Source organism: Bos mutus, chromosome 1, assembly GCF_027580195.1.
Source record: "Bos mutus isolate GX-2022 chromosome 1, NWIPB_WYAK_1.1, whole genome shotgun sequence".
NCBI classification, from domain to species: Eukaryota; Metazoa; Chordata; class Mammalia; order Artiodactyla; family Bovidae; genus Bos; species Bos mutus.
In genome coordinates this window covers 117,226,914-117,248,111 of record NC_091617.1, presented here as the reverse complement: position 1 = coordinate 117,248,111, position 21,198 = coordinate 117,226,914, and the positions used below count along the sequence as shown (strand labels likewise).

Here is a 21,198-nt window from a genome sequence, read left to right as displayed (position 1 = left end):
TTCTAGCAAATTTCTAGGAGAGTTAATAAGTACCATTTATTAGATAATCTTTCCATCCCAATTGAGCTGTAATGCCTCCTTTGTCACACATTAAATTCCTTCATAAGCTTAGGAATTCTGTTAGAAAATAGCTACTTATTTTTAAAGTGCTCTGTTGCTCCAGAAAGTACAACTAAAATTTATAACCAAAAGTAAAACTAATGAGACTTGAACTTAAAGGACTCTTCCTACGTGAACTGTCTAATTCTTTACTCTTAATTTTTTTAAGTGGATTCCCCAACTTGTATATATTTACAAAACCTGGATCCACCCACTCTCTACTTCCAAACCCATCTACCATGCCTCACCTACGCAGGAAAGCAAGTGCAAGCAACAGTGCCCGTTCTAGGGAATGTCTCCATGCTCTCCCTGTGTGGTCCCTCTATCCCAAGTTCCTGGATTCCTCATGCATACTCTGGGGACAGTATTTGCCTGTCTGATTTGGGCTTTTTCTTTCTGAACGTGGAAACCATGTCTCTGGCTTGGGTTTCCCTTAATGGAAATCAAAACAGAACACTGATCAGAACTTAAAGAGCACAAATAAAATAGGTATCAGTAAAGACACTGGGTTGACAGTAGAAGTTGTTGGAAAGAGCCCAACCCTGAATGTGAGATGACTACTCATTACCCATATGACCTTGAACAAGGTCACTTAACTTTTCTGAGCCTCACTTTCCTCATATATAAAAGGAATTAAAATGGCACAGTAGGTCTCTGACTGGCCTAAAGTCTGGCTGAGGGGCCCTGGAGCCCACCTAGATTTTGAGGCCTGAGCTGACGGGAGCCTTTTCTTGGCATAGTCTCTCAGATGTGATATGCTCAGTCTGGGCCATGAATACATGCCATGAGGTGTTCACAGTGAGAAGTACCAAATGGCGTCATTCTGCCCTGTATAGGTTGATTCAAGAAAAGGTGTATGTGTGTGTGTGTGTGTGCATGTTTGTGTCTATTGGACCTATATAACGTGTCACTAAACCTGAAGTCATAAAATTATAAAATCACAAACATTAGGAAATGATTAGCTTTGATCAATGCTTGATAAGTTAATTCTCAGACATTCTATCACCAAAAGAGCCCTTTATCCCTGTATTACTTATCTTCTTCTTAATGCCTGCAACCTTTCTGTCTCCATCCGGTTTATTGGAATTGCTCTCTCTGAGCTCACCAATGACCTTTAAGCCAGAACAAAAGGTTTTTAATCATACACTATCTTTGGTCTTTTACCAGCATCCAGCAGTCTCTTCATCATCTGTGACAATGCGGAATCCCTGTTCTGCTTCCGACTCTGACAGTTTTCTGTATCATTTTCTGACTCCTGTCTACTTATGTCAACTTCAGCACCTCCTTCTTTGAGGATCATTTTAAAGTGTGTTATCCTTGACATACCCTGAGCAAGTAATTTAAGCATATAGAATCTTTTTGTTTTCTTTAAATCTATAAAAAAATTAGGGGTTGGGGGAATTCCCCGGTGGTCCCATGATTAGGATCCCATAATTCCATTGCAGGTGGCACAGGTTTGATCCTTCATGGGGAAGTAAGATCCTGCATTCCACATGGTGCAACCCCAAAAAAAAAAAAAACAAAAATAGAGGTTGGACCAGGCCATTTCTGAATTCTCCTCAATCTCTAAAGTGTCTCATCATGACCTGAGCAGCACAAGCCTGAAGAAAAGTCACCATGGTTTTCTCATTTATCCATTGTCATTTCATTAAATAACTAGGTCATAAGCTGCTTGAAGACAAATGCCACTTCTGTAGTGTGGTACGTGCGTGCTCAGTCATGTCCGACTCTTTGGGACCCCATGGACTGTAGCCTTTCAGGCTCCTCTGTCCACAGGGTTCTTCAGGCAAGAATACTGGAGTGGGTTACCATGCCCTCCTCCAGGGGATCTTCCCAACCCAGGGATTGAACCTGCATTTCCTGCATCTCCTGCATTGTAGGGGGATTCTTTACCGCTGAGCCACTGGGGAATCTCTTGAGACTGTGAGAAGGTTCTTATTTCTTAGTCTACAGACCCAGACAACAAAGAGGGGTGTGTTGTTTTTTTTTTTTTTTCGCTGTGCTGGGTCTTCAGTGTGGCATGCAGGGTTCTCTAGTTGTGGTGAGCAGGTTTACTTAGTTGCCCCAAAGCATGTGGGGCTCTTAGTTTCTTGCACAGGAATGGAACCTGTGTCCCTGCATTGGAAGGTGGATTCTTTATCTCTGGACCACCAGGGATACCCCCCCAAAGAAGTGGGGTAATTTACATAAATTTGATAATTACATCCACACTGCACCTATAGAGGTTTTAGTTTAGAAACAACCCCTGCTCCTGTTGTGCATCTGGTATCAAAGAACCCGAGTGCCGAGCAGTAGGTGCTATCACACGTCGTGGGGGGGTACCGAGTTCTGTCTGGTAGTCCCTGAGCAGGTTGCAGTCGTACATCTCCAGTCCCTCTGGGGTCCGAAGACAGAAGACACTCACGGGGAAGCCACATCTCAGAGCTATCAGTGTTCTCAGATCAGACACTTTTTTACCAAGAAGGGAAATGTCCTCCCTGATGGCCATGGTCTCTTGGGTCACAGCGTTGAACACACAGAGAGTGGGCTTATCTTCCTCCTAAGGGAAGAGAAAAGGAGAGAACTCAGGAATACGTCTTATCTGGGGGTTGGGATGAGGGACAAGCATCTTGGAGTGTTGCTGTCAGTGCCTCTAGCTCCTACAGCAGGGGTACTAAGGTTGCAAGCAAGAGCCATTGAGGTGCCTTGACTTCTGGCCTGAGTATCACGCTTTTGTCTGAAGATATTTGTGAGCCCTGCTGGAGTAGGATATAGCAACTCACTCCAGTATTCTTGCCTGGAGAATCCCATGGATAGAGGAGCCTAGTCCATGGGGTCACAAAGAAGCGACTTAGCATGGCTTTGAGAAAAGTGAAGGAGACTTGGCAGGGCTTTGAGTCCCTTCTTACTTTTTACCTATGGGCCCAGATACCAAGAGGAGTGGTGATCATATATCCCATGCTCTGCTTCTGGAGGTGTTAGTTTAGTAACAGTTCCTCCATCATGATGTACTTTAATATGGAAATACTGTAGATTCTAAACCTCAGCCAATTAAATTCTTTCTAGGAGGTTGTCTCTGGGGAGTGGGACTGAGCTCAGGGTAGGAGTAGAATTTTGCTTATCATTTTATGCTCTTCTTCTTCTGTATGGTTTGACTTTTTTTTTTGTTTGTTTCCAAATAACTGCATGTATTTACTTTTACTGCTTTAAAAAGGGAAGTACTCGGGAAGATCCCCTGGAGAAGGAAATGGCAACCCACTCCAGTATTCTTGCCTGGAAAATCCCATGGATGGAGGAGTGTGGCAGGCTACATATCATGGGGTCGAAAAGAGTCTGATATGACTAAACGACTTCACTTTCACTTTTCACTAAATAAAAGTGACAAAAGTTTCCTTTGCTCCTTTTGTTTTGTAATCTAAGATGGAACTCAGATATCTGAGAGTTAAGAAGGAATGTTTAGGAGAATATTAATCTGTTAAGACAGTTAAATCAATCAGACCAGAACTAAAAAAATGTAGCAAAAGGGGCCAATGGGGAAAGGGTGGGAAGGAAAGGTTACTAAAATTTTCGGTTTACAACCACCACAACAAAAAAGAAACTGGCTTTACTTTCTCTTTAGCGGATTCAGGAAGATCTTGTTTTTCTTTAGCGTGATGCTGCCACAGCAGGTGTCAGCTCATGGAGCTGCCACCCAGGGTCCCAGTAACTGGTTTCACAGGGCCTTGAGCAAAACTGGGAAGCTGGCCTGCCTCCAGGTTCCTCAAGGGACTGCTCCAACGTCACTGCTCCCTTGCCCAACTCCTGCTCCCCTCCCCCTTCTTCCTATCAGAACTGTCTTGGGTTTCTGCAGGAACCCCTCCCTGCTTCAGGTTTGTAATACCTGAAATTCGTTGTGCGCCTCCCAGATAACACATTGCCACAATGTGAGCAACATGCAGATATCTCTGAAAGAGCCTTTAAGGAGTAGTGTTATTGATGATCACTTAGGCTGTGGTGCTCTTATCTGAGGTCTATTTCAGGGACCCAGATCACCGGGAGCAGTTCAGCTCTCTTCTGCTGAGCTAATCTGCAGGCAGAGCTGCTCGCTGAATTTTAAGTGCTTAGAACCATTTTCCTCAACAGCTCCTCATAAACTCCCTCAGTGAACACTGAAAGGACATAGGAGTCACCCTTTGTCTTTCATCATGCTCCTGTTTTCCTATAGCTCCATCAAGGCTCCTAACCCATATGACGTTTATAGCCAGGAAGAAATTCCTATGAAATCTGAATAAAAAGATAGGGAGGAAGAGAGAAAAATTATATTTTATGTGATATTTCTTATTTCTTATTTCTTTTATGGTTACTCTGATTTCCCTAAAGTTAGCCCTTGATCTGGGTTTTAATTTATATTTAGAATTAAATGCAGAATGTACCAACAAAACAGCAAAGCCCCAAATCACCCTTAATAACTAACTGCTATTGGATGTTATAAAAATAAGTTTAAAAGGTACTTTTCAGAATATGAATAAATATTTGCCTCCTTCATGCTAACCTGGGTATTTTGGAAACTATCGCTTGAGTTTTGTTCATTGTTGTCACCAGCGCCTAGACTAGTACCCAGTACAGAGTGGACTGTCCATAAATATGTATTGAATAAATAATTCATAACACATCTGGAACACAGTTCTCATTGCGCTATTTTAACTCTGTATTTTTACCATTTTATAGCTTTGTTTTTGTAGGAAACCCATATTAAGTTCACTAACCCATTTTAGTTCACTAACCCATTTTAGAAGGATAGAGAAACCAGGTGTGCTGTAGTCCATAGGGTCACAAAGAACTGGACATGACTTTATTGGAAGGACTGATGCTGAGGCTGAAACTCCAATACTTTGGCCACCTCATTCAAAGAGTTGACTCATTGGAAAAGACCCTGATGCTGGGAGGGATTGGGGGCAGGAGGAGAAGGGGACGACAGAGGATGAGATGGCTGGATGGCATCACCTGAGTTTGGGTGAATTCTGGGAGTTGGTGATGGACAGGGAGGCCTGGTGTGCTGCGATTCATGGGGTGGCAAAGAGTCAGACACGACTGAGCGACTGAACTGAACTAACTAAACTAGCAACTGAACAACAGTTTAAGTTCTACTGAGGCATACCAATTGGTGATGCTTCTTCATATTGGTTTTACAGAGAAGGAGCAGGTAACCGTTGATTAACAGCAACTTGATGACTCACCTTATCTATTTATAAAAAAGGCATTTATCTATATAATATCCCTCCCTGAATGTTCTGAACGTTGAAACACTGGTAGTTATACCCAAGAAAGTCAGATGCTGTTAAATAAGCAATTCCATAAACAAACCATTATTGACAAATGTAAAATTAGATTTTCCACTTTACAAGCAAACCAAGGCACCGTGGTAAGAGGTACATACAAAGTGTCTTACTTTTCAGTAAAGAAAATACATAGATCTACTTCATGCATGCGTTCATGCTCAGTTGCTCAGTTACTCTTTGCAACCGTATGGACTGTAGCCCACCAGGCTCCTCTGTCCATGGGATTCTCCAGGCAAGAATACTGGAGTGGGTTGCCATGCCCTCCTCTAGGGGATCTTCCTGACCCAGGAATCAAACCTACATTGCAGGCTAATTCTTTACTGCTAAGCCACAGGGGAAATTCTCTAAATATAATTCTGCCAGAGAAGGAGAAAATAAAGATCATTAAGCATCTGTGGAACTTGGGTTTTTAACTAAACCCTTCATGTTGGCCAGTCCTGTGACTTGTAATCCTATTCTTCCTGGACTCTCTGGAAGAGTCTTGTACCTCTACATTTGATTCTTGTCATTAGTAGTTTAGAACTTTAGGGAAGGTTTAGAGTTCAGTGCAAAGGCAGCTTGTATCACTGTGATGGATGATGCTTAATTGGCAGAAGATATGAAATATTTTTGTAAGTAAAATTATGAACATTGGTTGCTTTGGGGAGGGAAACTGGGGGCCAAAGGTAAGAGAGAGACTTTTTATTGTATATCCTTCTGTAACATTTGAATTGAGCACCATGTGAATGTACTACCTGGTCAAAAATAAATAAAAATTTTAAGTAATGAAAATAAAGTCAGTGCTTAGCTAAGTAAAAGTTTATACTATATAGTATATATATACTTAGTTGATACTGTGGCTGCTGCTGCTAAGTTCCTTCAGTGTGTCCAACTCTATGTGACCCCATAGACAGCAGCCCACCAGGCTCCCCTGTCCCTGGGATTCTCCAGGCAAGAACACTGGAGTGGGTTGCCATTTCCTTCTCCAATGCATGAAAGTGAAAAGTGAAAGTGAAGTCGCTCAGTCGTGTCTGACTCTTAGCCACCCCATGGACTGTAGCCCACCAGGCTCCTCCATCCATGGGATTTTCCAGGCAAGAGTACTGCAGTGGGGTGCCATTGCCTTCCCTGTAGTTTATACTGCTGCTGCTAAGTCGCTTGAAAGACATTTAAGAAATAACATGGAATTTAATCTGCTTAAATGTATTATACTACTATTTTCTGAATATTAGAGGGAGAAAAGCAGAAGAAATTGTTTTTATTTCCTTTTCTGATGATTAGGTATCTTTCAAAAACATAAAAACAATACCTCTAAAATAAGAAACAAGAAAAGGATGCCCGCTCTTGCCACTCTTATGCAACGTATTGGAAGCTCTAGTCAGAGCAATTAAGCAAAAAAAAAAAAAAAAAAAAGAGAGAGAGAGAGAGAGATGAAAGGCATTCAAATTGGAAAGGAAGATGTAAAGCTGTCACAATTTATGGATGACTTGATTTTGTATAGAGAAAAGCCTGAAGACTCTACAAAAAAAGCTATTAGAAATAATAAAGTTACAGAGTACAAAATCAACTTTCAAAAATCAACTCTACAAAAAAAGCTATTAGAAATAATAAACAAAGTTACAGAGTACAAAATCAACTTTCAAAGATCTAGGGACTTCCTTGATGGTCCAGTGGTTGAGAATCCACTTTGCAATTCAGGGGATGCAAGTTCGATCCCTAGTTGGGGAACTAAGATCCCACATGCCCTGAGGCACCTAAGCTCACGTGCCACAATAAGAGAACCCAAACGCCACAGTGAAGATCCGCTGTGCCACAACTAAAGACCCAATGCATCCAAATAAGTCAGTTCAGTTCAGCCGCTCAGTCGTGTCTGACTCTTTGCAACCACATGGACTGCAGCATGCCAGGCCTCCCTATTCATCACCAATTCCCGGAGTTTACTCAAACTCATGTCCATTGAGTCAGTGATGCAATCCAACCATCTCATCCTCTGTCATCCCCTTCTCCTCCTGCCCCCAATCTTTCCCAGCATCAGAGTCTTTTCAAATGAGTCAGCTCTTCACATCAGGTGGCCAAAGTATTGGAGTTTCAGCTTCAACATCAGTCCTTCCAATGAACACCCAGGACTGATCTCCTTTAGAATGGACTGGTTGGATGTCCTTGCAGTCCAAGGGACTCTCAAGAGTCTTCTCCAACACCACAGTTCACAAGCATCAATTGTTCGGCATTCAGCTTTCTTCACAGTCCAACTCTCACATCCATACCTGACCACTGGAAAAACCATAGCCTTAACTAGACAGACCTTTGTTGGCAAAGTAATGTCTCTGTATAATGCCAAATAAGTAAGTAAATATTAAAATGCTACTCTCTCAATTCATCCCACCCTCTCCTTGCCCTTTAAGAGGGAGGAGATATATATATACTTATGGCTGATTCATGTTGTATGGCAGAAACCAGCAGAACAATTACCATCCAAAGGGAAAAAAAAAGAACAAATAAAAGACAAAAAATCTGTTGCATTTCTAAATGCTAACAATGAATTAGCAGAAAGAGAAATTAAGAAAGCAATCCCATTTATAATCACAATGAAAAGGATAAAATACCTAGGGACAAATTTAACCAAGGAGGTGAAAGACTTGTACACTGAAAGCTCTAAAACTGTTGAATGAAACTGAAGACAACACAAAGAAATAGAAAGGTAATCCATTAATTCTAAGAATCAGTATGATCAGACACCTGAAACTAACACAACATTGTAAATCAACTGTACGCCAATAAAGTTTTTTTTAAAGTTGACTGGTTGTGACAGAGAGTATATGGCCTACAAATCCTAAAATATTTACTATCTAACCTTCTGCAAAGAAAAAAAAACAAAACTTTGCCAATTCTTATGTTAGATAATTATATCTCAGCAATGTTGAAAATCCTGGCTTGAGTATTACCATAGTTTTGTAAGAGAATGTTGTTCTTGCTTCATAATACACACTTAAGTATTTAGAAAAAAAGTCAACATTATTAAAATGTTCATAATAACTAAAACAGTCTACAGAGTCAATGCAATCTCCATCGAGGTCCCAAGGACATTTCTCATAGAACTGGAACAACAACAACAAAAAAATCCTAAAACTTATATGGAACTACAGAAGATACTGAATAGCCAAAGCAGTTTGGAGACAAAAAGAGCAAAAAAGTTGAAGATATCACACATTCTGGTTTCAAACTATACTACAAAGCTATATTAATAAAAATGGCATGGTATTGACAAAAATAGATTCATGGAATAGATTCGAGAGCTCCAAAATAAACCCACACATATATGGACAATTAATTTACACGAAAGGAGTAAAGAATATAAAATGGAGAAAGGATGGTCTCTTCAATAAATGTTGAGAAAACTGGAAAACCACATGCAAAAAAAGAAGAAAGAAAAAAGAAAGAAACTACATCAATATCTCCTACCATGCACAAAAGTCAACTCAAAATAGATTAAAGACTTAAATGTAGGACCTGAAACCATAAAATGGAATAGAAGAGAACATAGGCAGTATGCTCTTGGACATTAGTCTTAGTAATATCTTTCTAGGTATGTCTCCTCAGGCAAGGGAAACAAAGGGAAAACAGTACTACATCAAACTATCGAACTAAAAAGCCTCTGCACAGCAAAACAGTAATTCAAAAACATATAGGTACCCCTGCCCGTGTTCATTGCAGCATCATTTACCATAGCCAAGATATGGAAACAAGCCTAAATGCCCATCAACAAAAGAATGGATAAAGAAGATGTGGTGTTGTGTGTGTGTATATATGTGTATATATATATATACATATATATATATGTATGTGTATATATATATGTATGTATATATATTTATGTGTGTGTGTGTGTACAATGGAACTACTTGGCCATAAAATTATTAAATCTTGCCATTTACAACAACATGATGGACCCAGAGGATTTTATGCTAAGTAAAATCAGACAGATGGAGAATGACAAATATCATATGATTTCACTCCATGTGGAATACAAAAAGCAAACTAGCAACACCAAAAAAATGAACAAATCAAACCAAAGACATAGATACAGTGAACAGAGTAGTGGTTAGCAGACAGGAAGAAGTGGAGGTAAAGGGGTATGACATGGGTAAAGGGGATCAGTGGTACAGAGATGAATGGAAACTAAATTTCTAGTGACAAGCATGTTATAGAGTTTACAAAAGTAGAAATATAATATTGTATGCATTAAAATTATATAATATTATAAACAAATGTTGTGGCAATGAAAAATAAACTTTAAAGATATATGAACAAATGCTTATAAGATATTACAAACACATATAAAAATATGGTCTTTTTATTTACCTAAATGGGGATCAAACAATGTTTATTTTTCTGTGACTTATCTTTACTACATAATAGTAGATATTTTAGAATATTCCTTTTAAAAATAGACTTCCCAGTTAGTCTATCAGTAAAATACATGAAACCAAAGAGTTAGCTTTAGCTACCATTAACATTTTCTAAATGCTAAATATGAGAAAATTAGTGCCCTGTTTAGCCAAGAATATGTACCTTACTATGTTCCTTGAGGTTGGTGTTTTCATATGGAGTAGAGAACTAGTACTGAATACTATTTCTATCTTAGAGAGCAACTCTTATATTGCTTGTCTCTTTGAGAAATTGTTAAAAGTTAAGGATCCTTCGCCCTAAAAGTCTCCAGGTACATAGTTTTGCATATTTTGCCATTTTAGGATTTTGTTCTTAAAGCCCAGCCATGGATCCCAAATTAAGCACCACTGATTATGGACAGTATAAATGGAAAATGCTGTCTCTGTTTGTACGTACAGCTAATTCATGAATGGCTGTGCTGATGAATTTGAGTGTAGAAACTGCCCCTTCATTTTTATTGTTACGGAGAATTTCTTCCCTTTCCTCATTCCCATAATCCACTGTAAGCCCAAAGAAGTGGCTTAACCTTCTTTCTCTCACATCAGTATTCTAGATCTGCTCCTCGGTCTTGCTTCCATATTGGTTTAGGGGTTGCTCTGTGATGACTATTTTGGGGCAGGCAACTTACGGGGAAAGAGGAGGGAAGGGAAAAAAGGGGTCAATGAGGGAACTCTATCCAGTCTCCATGCCTTGTTTGCCTTACTGCATGGATTTTTGCCTAAGACTAGTTTTACAAGTGGAAGAGAGGGCAAAGCAAGAAGAGAAAACCTCTTCCTAAGTTATGAAATCACTTTGGTTGTATTATCCATAAGAAAGGGAAATCGCTCAGTCATGTCCAACTCTTTGGGACCCCATGTACTGTAGCCCACCAGGCTCCTCCGTCCATGGGGTTTTCCAGGCAGGAGTACTGGAGTGGGTTGTCATTTCCTTCTCCAGTGGATCAAGGGATCTTCCCCACCCAGGAATCGAACCCAGGTCTCCTGCATCGTAGGCAGACGCTTTACCATCTGAGCCACGAGGGAAGTCCGTAAGTTTATTCAAAATGAGGTAGACATCTTGGACAAATGTTACTCTGTTCATCCATCATACCTTAACAAAGCATTTGAGAGTTGAACAAAAAGATATTCCAACATCAGCAAGACTCCAGCTGTCCTTTAGAGCTGCTCCAGCATACGTCAGCTCCAGATACCTCCTGCCTTGTTCATCTTCAGAGAGAGGAATGTGGAAATAATCCTTTAAAATCAATAGCATATTATGAAAACAGCACATCTCTACATTACTAGACCAGCCATGTAATCTCTTTTCTTTTACATTTTCCACTGAGTATTATAAAATTGTTTAGGAGAGAAGGAAGAAGTCTTAGACAGGGGTTCTTAACTTAGAGTCTTTAGATATTCCCAAAAGTTTATGGATAGAATTTAGATGGGAAAAACTGTATTTGGGTTTTATTAACTCCAAATAAAATTGGAATTTTCCTTATGTATATAGGCAACAAACTAAAGTAGCCATAATTGCCTGTTCCTGTGACTTTGTCACCAATAGAAATCACAGATAGCTTCATATCCCATTATAGTTGCTGCAGATATCTCAAAATACTTATACTGATCTCCTTTGAAACTATAATAGTTATGAGACACACTTCAAACACTTGCTGTGTTAATAAGGAAACCCACATGTCACCAATTTGTTTTCTAATTTTTGAAAATTGAATTTCAATATAACTGGTTTCCTTTTTGTGGATATGCATTTTATTTTATGCATTTAAAAAGGAGTCCATAGGCTTCACCAGACTGCCTAAGGGATCCATGACACATAAAGGTTAAGAGCCTCTATGTTAGAAGATCTAGATTTTAGAGCTCATAGTAATTACTAAATATCATATAACTATGATTCAATAAATGCTCCTCAGCAAGTGGGAATAAATCATCTCCAGTTAAATACCATTTGATGGTCAGTTCCTAAATATTTGTCTTAATTTCCCACTTTAGAGTGAGTATTTATAAGAAACTTTTAAGAAAAGTACTGCACCCAAATTATTTCTTATTCTGGCTCCGTGATCCTAGGTTAAATGGTCAACCTCTCTGAACTGCAGTTATTCCTGGATGCAAAGTGAGACTGTAGCCCCAAAGTCCCCTCTGCATCCCAAGTCCTTTGGTTCTTTATAGTTGCTTGCTCTACACACAAGCCATTGTCTGATAACTGGCATGTTCTACTTACCTAGCCTAGAGGTAGTGTTTTGTTTTTCTCCTTTTATGAAGAATTGCAGTACTACTATCTGGCCAATGCACAAACTTATGAATCTTATAAAGAGAAGTTAAACTTTTTCCCCCCCTGAGAATTTTCCTGTCTAGCATATTTACAGTTAACATTATCTAACAAATGATTATGTAAGCAAACAATGATATTTTCAAGTAGTTTTACTTCCCTGTTTGCTGAAAATGTACCCAATAATATCTTTACCCCACATACAGTTTAAACTTCACTGCGTAGTTAAAATTAATACACATCTTAGTGGCTCAGGGACAAAATACGTACCTTTATCATCAGCTTGACAGCCTCCACAGTTTTGTCTGTTGAAACATCAAACGGTTCAAAAGATCCCTCAAAGGCTATGAAAATTCTCATTTTCTCAAAAGAAGAAGCTTTTCCCCAAAATTCTATTGTATAGCTGGGAGAATCTCAATTCACAATTAAAAATGATGGCCGGGGCCACTGTTACTGTCCAGCCTCAAAGGCGAGCTGAGAGAACGTGGAGAGAGCAGTCGTGCAGTGCCGCAGTCTCGGGTGACACTCGCAGCAGCTCCGGTGGAGGAAATGAATCTCTGCAGATGGCATTAGTCAACAGCCACCTGTTCCTCTATTAGGGAAACCAGCATGCTTGACAATGGTTGAGGCAAGTGTGAGCAGGTGTCAAGCATGTAACACAAAAATGCCACATGTGAATTATAATTTGTGATGTGACCACCATCCACTGACCCTTGAATCCACAGTCGCCCAAGTACAACTGACCAAATGACCCTTTGAAAGAGGTATTTGATTGGGATGCCTTGACACAGAGTAAAGCAAAACAGAGTTGATTTTCTTGAATGTGACCATCCTGGAAGTTCTCTGTAAATAACTCTGAGCTGAAGCATTCTGGTTTCCATAACAATTTTGTGTACTTGCTCCCCGGAGGTATTTCTAATCCTGCCACGGGGTACAGAACAATACCCACTTGCACCAGGGAGATGAATGTGTAGGCAAATGACTCTGTGGTTTCCCCTTCTCTGCATAATAGGATCTGCCCAATAACAACACAATACAGTTGGTATTTCTTTTAGTCCTTGCCCTTATGTTATTTAGAACAATTTACCATTGTTATCTCCTTCAACTTCCCTTAGTGTTGGTGGAAAATATTTCAAACCCCTCTCAAAAAAATGAGCAAACATATTAAGCACTATTACTCAAGTTTATAGAGTAAGCATTTTACTGGAGCTTAATTCTGACTCTCCTTTGAAATCCACAGTATTATACACCTTGTTTAATGTTATTATGTCTGATCATTTTTTCATATACATAAATCCTGTTTTCTTCCTGAAATTCCTCCCAATCTGGGACAGAATCCCTATCTTACATTTCTTTTTATTCTTAACAGCACTTAGCATAATGTCAGTCACATGATAGGTGCTCAGTAAATTTAACTCTTGATTAATTCTATTCTGATTCCCAGTCTGAGTTCCAATTATAAGAAACTTGAGAAAACGGAAAACATAAAATGGTAAAGGATTTCATCCCCAAACTGATTATTTTGCCTCATATGTTTCAAGTGTTGCAATGTGATGATACCTTCTTATGCTTTCAACATTTTGATTGAAAGAATATTAAGACAGGAAGTAGTTTTAACACTGTTTTGGTATCTTGCTTACCCTCCCTCACCCCCTCCAGCTGCAGTTACTGTTGACTGCTAAAGGCTTATAGCTACACCATGTTTTCCAAAGAATTTCCCACAGTTGATGGGAGCTGTCTTGCCAGGAAAGCTAAGCACTCCCTTCAATAATTGACCTCAGAAGTCATTTTGTAGCCCACTGTCTTACATCAAGGGGTGAAAATTCTGCAAAGAATCCCTGCGGAACAGGCCATAGCTGGACTTTAACTGAGATTACATTTTTCCTTCGCTCTTTGTTTTTTCCCAATCCTGCATAATTCTCTTCCTTTCTAAGGTTTTCTTTTCTTTTTATTTATTTATTTATCTTTGGCTTCTCTGAGTCTTTGTTGCTTTGCATGGAGTTTTCTCTAATTGCACTTCCCTGGTGGTCTAGACAGTAAAGAATCTGCCTACAATGCAGGAGACCCAGGTTCCCTCCCTGAGTTGGGAAGATCCCCCAGAGAAGGGAATGGCAACCCACTTCAGTATTCTTGCCTGGAGAATTCCATGGATAGATGGGCCTGGAGGGCTATAGTCTGTGGGGTCACAAATCATCAGAGCAGACTAAGTGACTAACACTTTCACTTTTCTCTAGTTGCTGCAAGTGGAGGCTACTCTTTGTTGTGGTGCCCATTGCATTGCGCAGGCTTCTCGTTGTGAAGCTCAAGTTCTAGGCCCACAGGCTTCAGTATTTGGAGCACATAGGCTCAGTAGTTGTGGCTCACCAGCTTCGTTGCATGAGGAATCTTCTTGGATCAGGGATTGAACCCATGTCCCCTGCATTGGCAGGCCGATTATTATACACTGCGCCACCAGAGACGTCCCAGGTTTTCTTGAAGAGTGCTCCCTCAGTAATTGGCACACATCCCAACCCCTGTCTCAGGCTCTGCTTCCAGAGACCAACTTAGGGCAGAGAATCTTAAAGGTCATGTGTGCATGCTAAGTCACTTCAGTCGTGTCCAACTCTTTGCCACCCTGTGGACTGTAGCCCACCAGGCTTCTCTGTCCACGGGATTCTCCAAGCAAGAACACTGGAGTGGGTTGTCATGCCTTTCCCCAGGGGATCTTCCCATCCCAGGAATCGAACCTGCTTCTCCAGCACCTCCTGCATTGCAGGTGGATTCTTTACAGCTGAGCCACCAGGGAAACAGAAAGAAGCTCATATGCGTTAAGAAATCACAACCAAGTACTTTATAATTTCCTGAGCTGCTTACTTTCTTACCCATGTATAGTTTTGTCTTCTAGTTTTGTGGACTTGGCCTTTGGAGTAAATGCTTAGCTCTGGTAGGCATGATTGGCCTCTGGTCTAGTTGGTTGCCAGGCCCTGACTTGTGTGGAGCTGCCAGCTGCTGGTTGGTGGGCTGGGTCCTGAGGTGCTGGCTGAAGAGCCCCAGGAGGCCCCAGGGCCAGTGCTGACCCACTGGTGAGTGAAAACTGGTTCTGAAGTAAGTGATTGTGGGGCAGATCTAGTGTTAGCCTGCTGGTGGGTGGGCTCATTTCCTGACATGGCTGGCTGCATCTTCTGGGGTGTTCTAAAGCAGGTGCTGGCCTACAGATGATTGGGCTAGATTCCAGGGCAGCTAGTTGAGGGATCCAAAGTGTCTTGGAACTGGTGCTGTCCTGCTGGTGGGCAGAGCTGGGGCCCAGGGGTTTCTGGGGCTCATGCCCACTGGTGTGTGAGGCTGGTCCTTTGGTGGTGGAATAGAGTCCTGTGGTTGCTGGCTGTAGGGAACCTGGGCTTAGTGTCGGTACACTTGTGTGTGGGTTTGAGTCCTGAGCCCTCTGATGGACCAGGCTGTGTCCTAGGGAGACTGTGGACTCAAGGGTTCCTTTAGGCAGCCTCCCTGCTGGTGGGTGGAGCTGTGTTCCTGCTCAGCCAGTTGCCTGGCCTGAGGCATTCTAGTATGTACGGTGTTTACTGTACCGGTGGCTGCGGCTGGGTCCCAGTTTGGGTAAGCTAGAGAAAGGATTCCAAATTGGCACTTGCCAGCACCAGGGCCCTCCTGGTAGAATGGAACTCCCAAAGTGGCTATCAGCAGGGTGAGCTTCAGCTGCTCCTGACTCTGGGAGACTCTCCAAGATCAGCAAGTGGGTCTGACCCAGGCTCCTTTCAGATTACCACTTCTGCTCTGGGTCCTGGAGTGTTGAGATTTTGTTGTACCTGCTTTAAGAATGGAGTCTCTGTTTCCTACCATCCTCTAGCTCTCCTGAAAAATAAGCCCTCTGGCCTTCAAAGCCAGATGTTCTGGGGGCTCATCTTCTCAGTGTGGGAACCCTGGGTTGAAGCCTGATGTGGGACTGGAAACCCTTGCTCCCCAGGGAGAACCTCTACAATTGTCATGATCTCTCATTTGTCGGTCACCTGCCCAGGGGTTTTGAATTTTGACTATAGTGCCTCTCTACCCATCTCCTTGTGGTTCCTTCTTTATATCTTTAGGTGTAGATGATCTTTTCTGCTAGATTACAGTCTTTCTCATCTGTAGTTGCTCTGTAAATTGTTTTAATTTTGATGTGCTCCTGAGAGGAGCTGATGTCCTCCTACTCTACCATCTTGACCATTTAGCCAAAATGTTCTGACAAGAGAAATAAAATTGAAAAGGGCAAGTAAAATTACCCCATCATAGAAGACATAATTATAAACCAATAAATCATGGCAATCAAAAATTTTAAAAATATTTATTTATTTATTTGGCTCTGTCGGATCTTAATTGCAGCAAACGGTATTGATCTTTTGTTGAGGTACACAGACTCTCTAGTTGGGGTGCATGGGCTTAGTTGCTCTGTAGCATGTAGGAGCTGAGTTCCGTGACCAGGGATTAAACCAGTGTTCCTTGCATTGTAAGGTGGATTCTTAACCACCTTCCCTGGACCACCCGGGAAGTACTGAACTTTTAAGACTACTACAAATAATAAAGTAATTCAACTAGGTGGCTGTATATATATTAATACACAGAAATTAATAGTTTTCTAGAAACAAATGACTGATATAGAATATAATGGAAGAAAATACTCCATTTATAAGAAGGAAAAAAGATAATATGTTAGGAGTAAACAACAGGAAACATGTAAGAAGTGTATAAAATTTAAAACTTAACCAATAAATATAAAAGACTTGAAGAAGTGGACTTGCGTACCATGACTTCAGAAGAAAGGTTCAAAACCATTAAGTCATCAATTTTTCTAAAGTGAAAAGTCAAGTGAAGTTGTTAGTTGCTCAGATGTGTCCAACCCTTTTACCATGGACTGTAGTTCAACCTATGGACTGTAGCCCACCAGGCTTTTCTGTCCAGGGGACTTTCCAGGCAAGAATACTGGAATGGGTTGCCATTCCCTTATTCAGGGGATCTTCCCAACCCAGGGATTGAACCTGGGTCTTCTGCATTGTAGGCAGATACTTTACCATCTGAGCCATCAGGGAAGCATTCTAAAGTTAATATAAAAGTAACTTCCTGAGCTAGTATATAAATTTAAAACATAAATTAAAAAAATCCTAACACGGGCTTTCCCCAGCTTTATTGAATGTAAAGGTGTAATGGTATATGTATATACCATTTTGAGATGATTTTGAGATGATTACCACAATAAAGTTAATTAACACATCCATCATCTCACACACTACTTCTTTTAATCGTGAGAATATTTAAGATCTACTTGTAGCAACTTTCAAATATCTAATACAGGACTTCCCTAGTGGTCTAGTGGTCAAGAATCTATCTGCCTGCCAATATAGGGGACACAGGTTCAATCCCTGGTCTGGGAAGATTCCACATCCAGTGGGCCATCTAAGCCTATGTGCCACAAGTACTTGAGCCTGTGCATTCTAGAGCCCGAGCCCTGCTACAAGAGAAGTCACCGCAGTGAGAAGCCTGTGCATCACAACTAGAGAGTAGCTCCCTCCCACCGCAACACCGCAACTAGAGAAGGCCCTTGCACAGCAATGAGAATCCAGCACAGCCCCCCAAAATAGACATAGTAATATATATGTGTGTATATATATATATATATTTAATGTCACATGGTAAATAGTATTGTAAAGGAATGCTGAGTAATCAATGGTGCTCTACAGTAAAATTTACCTTAGTAGTATAGGCTTTGGGTTGAAAATTCTCAATGCTGATGTGTTGAGAAAAACTGATAGCATCTGTTTTTAATATACAATTATGCTTTTATAGTTGTAACTTTTAAAATATGTTACTGAATTCCATTCTTTTCATTATGCATTAATATGCATTAATGATACATTATGCATTAATACTTTTCATTTATGCATTAAGAAAGCATAAATGTGCATTTGAATTACCTGATAATCCTCTTAATATATGGATTCTCATTGAATGGTTCTCAAGTGGGCCTGAGATTTTCAATTCTAACAGATTCATGGACCAATCTTTAAATGGCAAGGAACTAAAAGCTATATGGAGAATTTTTAAAAAGTAATTATAAAGAAAACATATTTTGATTCAGCTGCCTTCCAATTAAATACAAAGAAAATCACAAGAAAACTATTATTTAAAATTTCACTAGAAATAGTTTTACAAAACAGATTTCAATCTTGCATTCCTTAGTTTTCTTGAATATGGTAAAAGACATAAGCAAAATCCATTGTTATATGACTGATATCAATAAGCATTTTTCATTTGTAGTTTAATAAAAGTAAAATGAGCTACCTTAAGTTTAAAATTCATGAGTTTTTGAAATCATATTTATTAAAAAATAAATATAAAAGATGCAAGCTTGTTTTGACCACAAAGCTTGTTTCATATTTCTTAACCCCTGAAAAGTTTAAGAACCAGTAGTCTTTGTTACAACTAAGAATAGACGTGATGATTTACTGTACTGCTACCACTTTTGAGTAGCTCTTGATAACTGAAAAAGGCTTTCACAGAAAGCATTTGTCTGTAGTGACAGGTTGCACTTTATGTTTCAAATGGGCCAGTTTTTTGAGAATAAAAACAAGTTTGAAAAAAGGAAGTAGAATTCTTAATTCTCAATATTCTTCCTGTCCTTATATTATTCCTGATTCTTTTAAGGTACTGTTTTAGTTTTTTTAAGAAAGTAATTTATGATTATTTTTATTTTAACTGGAAAAACAATCATGTGCATTTGGGCAATCCTAAAACCCTTAGATATATGTAGCTAAATATAATACATCTTCATAAGCACAGAACTTGCAAGGAAGTAAGGAATATCCTCTTAGGTCAGACAAAGAGGAAACTAAAAATCAGATCTTACTGTTTCCCAAATTTGCTATTTAGCAAAGAAAAACAAGAAAATAATCAAAGATGAAAGAAAATGGACTTAACTCTAAAAGAAATGGATGATTTAGAAGTTTGGTCTGGTGATCAGCGGTACCAGTATCACCTGGGCACTTGCTGGACCTATAGACTCTCAGGCTCCTTTGCAGAACAGTGATGGAACCAGAATCTGCATTTGGATAAATGCTCAGGTGTTCCTATGATAATAGTTTAAGGATCACTGGTCTACGAGATGTCATAATTGAGGGGTACTAGGAGCCTGGTGGGCTGCAGTCCATGGGGTCACTGAGGGTCGGACACGACTGAGCGACTTCACTTTCACTTTTCACTTTCCTGCATTGGAGAAGGAAATGGCAACCCACTCCAGTGTTCTTGCCTGGATAATGCCAGGGACAGGGGGACCTGGTGGGCTGCCATCTATGGGGTCGCACAGAGTTGGACACGACTGAAGCGACTTAGCATCAGAAGCAGCAGCAGAAAGATTTCCCTTGACCATCAAGTTTTTCAATCATTCTTTTCATTATCTAAAATTTCGTTTTCATTTAAGATGTGGTTTTGAAAGCTGCTTTATAAAACATGCAACTCCAACAAGGCTAGTACTACTGTATTCATTTTCTAACAAGTTTTCTAAATGATAGTTAACTGGAAGTGGAGCTTTGAAGATCTAAGGTAAATTTTAGGTATTCAGAGAGAAGCATACGCTCAGATAAGGGGTGCTATTAGGCAGGACAGCTAGGCATAGACAGAGAATGTGGTGGAATCTATGAATAAGAAGTTGCATTGATGGCCCAGATTATACAGGAGAGAGTCATTTGGTTCCAACTTGAGCCCTCTCTCTCCTGTTATACTGGCTACTCATTGTTTGTCATTTCAGTTCAAAGTTCAGGCTCTGAACCTTTTGGATGGACTTGCATTCAAGTTCCAGTTTCAGAGCCCAAGAGGTCTATTTAATTTCTCACAGCTGTGTGTGTTTGGATGAGTTATTTAATTTCTTGGAACCTTACAGTTTCCTGATCTGTGAAAAGAAATACAATAGTAGGACCTAAGGTTGTTATGAGATTTATAACATAGCATATAAAAGAGCTTAAAATAGTGTTGTTGCCACTACTGTTATTGTTATTATTATTAGTGAAGGGAGCAGGGGGAACAAGGAAAAGTCTGGGAATATTTTAAGAGCACTGATCTCCTGGGGATAGAGAGTTTGATATGGGAAATGCCAATGTTGAAAGGAAAGACTGGAAAGGTTTAAGCGTAAAGTGTGCCTAATTAAAAGTTTTACTTGGCACCAAATGTGAAGAGATCAATGTAAAGTCCTTATACATCTCTCCAAAAAAGACAAGCAGATGGCCAATAAACACAGGAAAAGATGCTCAACATCACTAATTATTAGAGAAGTGGAAATCAAAACTATTAATACAATGAGGTATCACTTCACACCAGTCAGAAGGGTCATCATCAAAAAATCTACAAACAATAAATGCTGGAGAGGATGTGGAGAAGAGGGAACCCTCCTATGCTATCGGTGAGAATGTAAACTGATACAGCCATTATGGAAAACACTATGGAGATTCCTTAAAAAAGTAGGAATAAATTTACCATATGACCCAGCAACCCCATTACTGGGCATATACCCTGAGAAAACCATAATTCTAAAAGACACATGTACCCTAATGTTCATTGCAGCAAACTATTTACAATAGCCAGGACATGGAAGCAACCTAGATTTCCATCCACAAATGAATGGATAAATAAGATGTGGTACATATATACAATGGAATATTACTCAGCCATTAAAAAAACCAAATTTGAGTCAGTATTAATGAGGTGGATGAACCTAGGGCCCATTATACAGAATGGAGTCAGAAAGAGAAAAACAAATATCGTATATTAATATATATATATATATGGAAACTAGAAAAATGGTATTGATGAACCTATTTGCAGGGAAGGAATGGAGATGAAGATCTAGAGAATGCACTTGAGGGCACAGTGGAGGATGGAGAGAGTGGGATGAATGGAGAAAATAGCATCAACATATGTACACTATCATATGAAAAATGGATAGCTGGTGAGAAGTTGCTGTATAACACAGCCTAGTCTGGTGCTCTGTTATGACCTGGAGGGGTGGGAGGTTCAAGTGGGAGGGGATATGTGTGTAGTTGTGGCTGATTTGCTGTGGTGTATGACAGAAGCCAACACAACATTGTAAAAATTAAAA

At 39.9% G+C, this 21,198-nt stretch overlaps 1 protein-coding gene and 1 non-coding gene across 2 annotated transcripts in view; both read right to left on the bottom strand.

The window, feature by feature from the left end:
* ANKUB1 (ankyrin repeat and ubiquitin domain containing 1) overlaps window positions 1-12,600 on the bottom strand; it is a 30,980-nt gene extending 18,380 nt beyond the window's left edge. The window contains exons 1-3 of the mRNA XM_005906288.3: window positions 12,357-12,600; window positions 10,911-11,054; window positions 2,422-2,638 (exon numbers count right to left, since the gene is read on the bottom strand). Of these exons, the coding sequence (XP_005906350.2) occupies window positions 2,422-2,638; window positions 10,911-11,054; window positions 12,357-12,446 (451 nt within the window). The 5' untranslated portion in view covers window positions 12,447-12,600. The remainder of the gene's footprint in view (window positions 1-2,421; window positions 2,639-10,910; window positions 11,055-12,356) is intronic.
* Window positions 12,601-17,071: 4,471 nt separating this feature from the next.
* Window positions 17,072-17,143, bottom strand: TRNAC-ACA (transfer RNA cysteine (anticodon ACA)). Its single transcript has one exon. It is a non-coding gene; the product is annotated as a tRNA-Cys (tRNA).
* Between the last annotated feature and the right edge of the window lie 4,055 nt (window positions 17,144-21,198).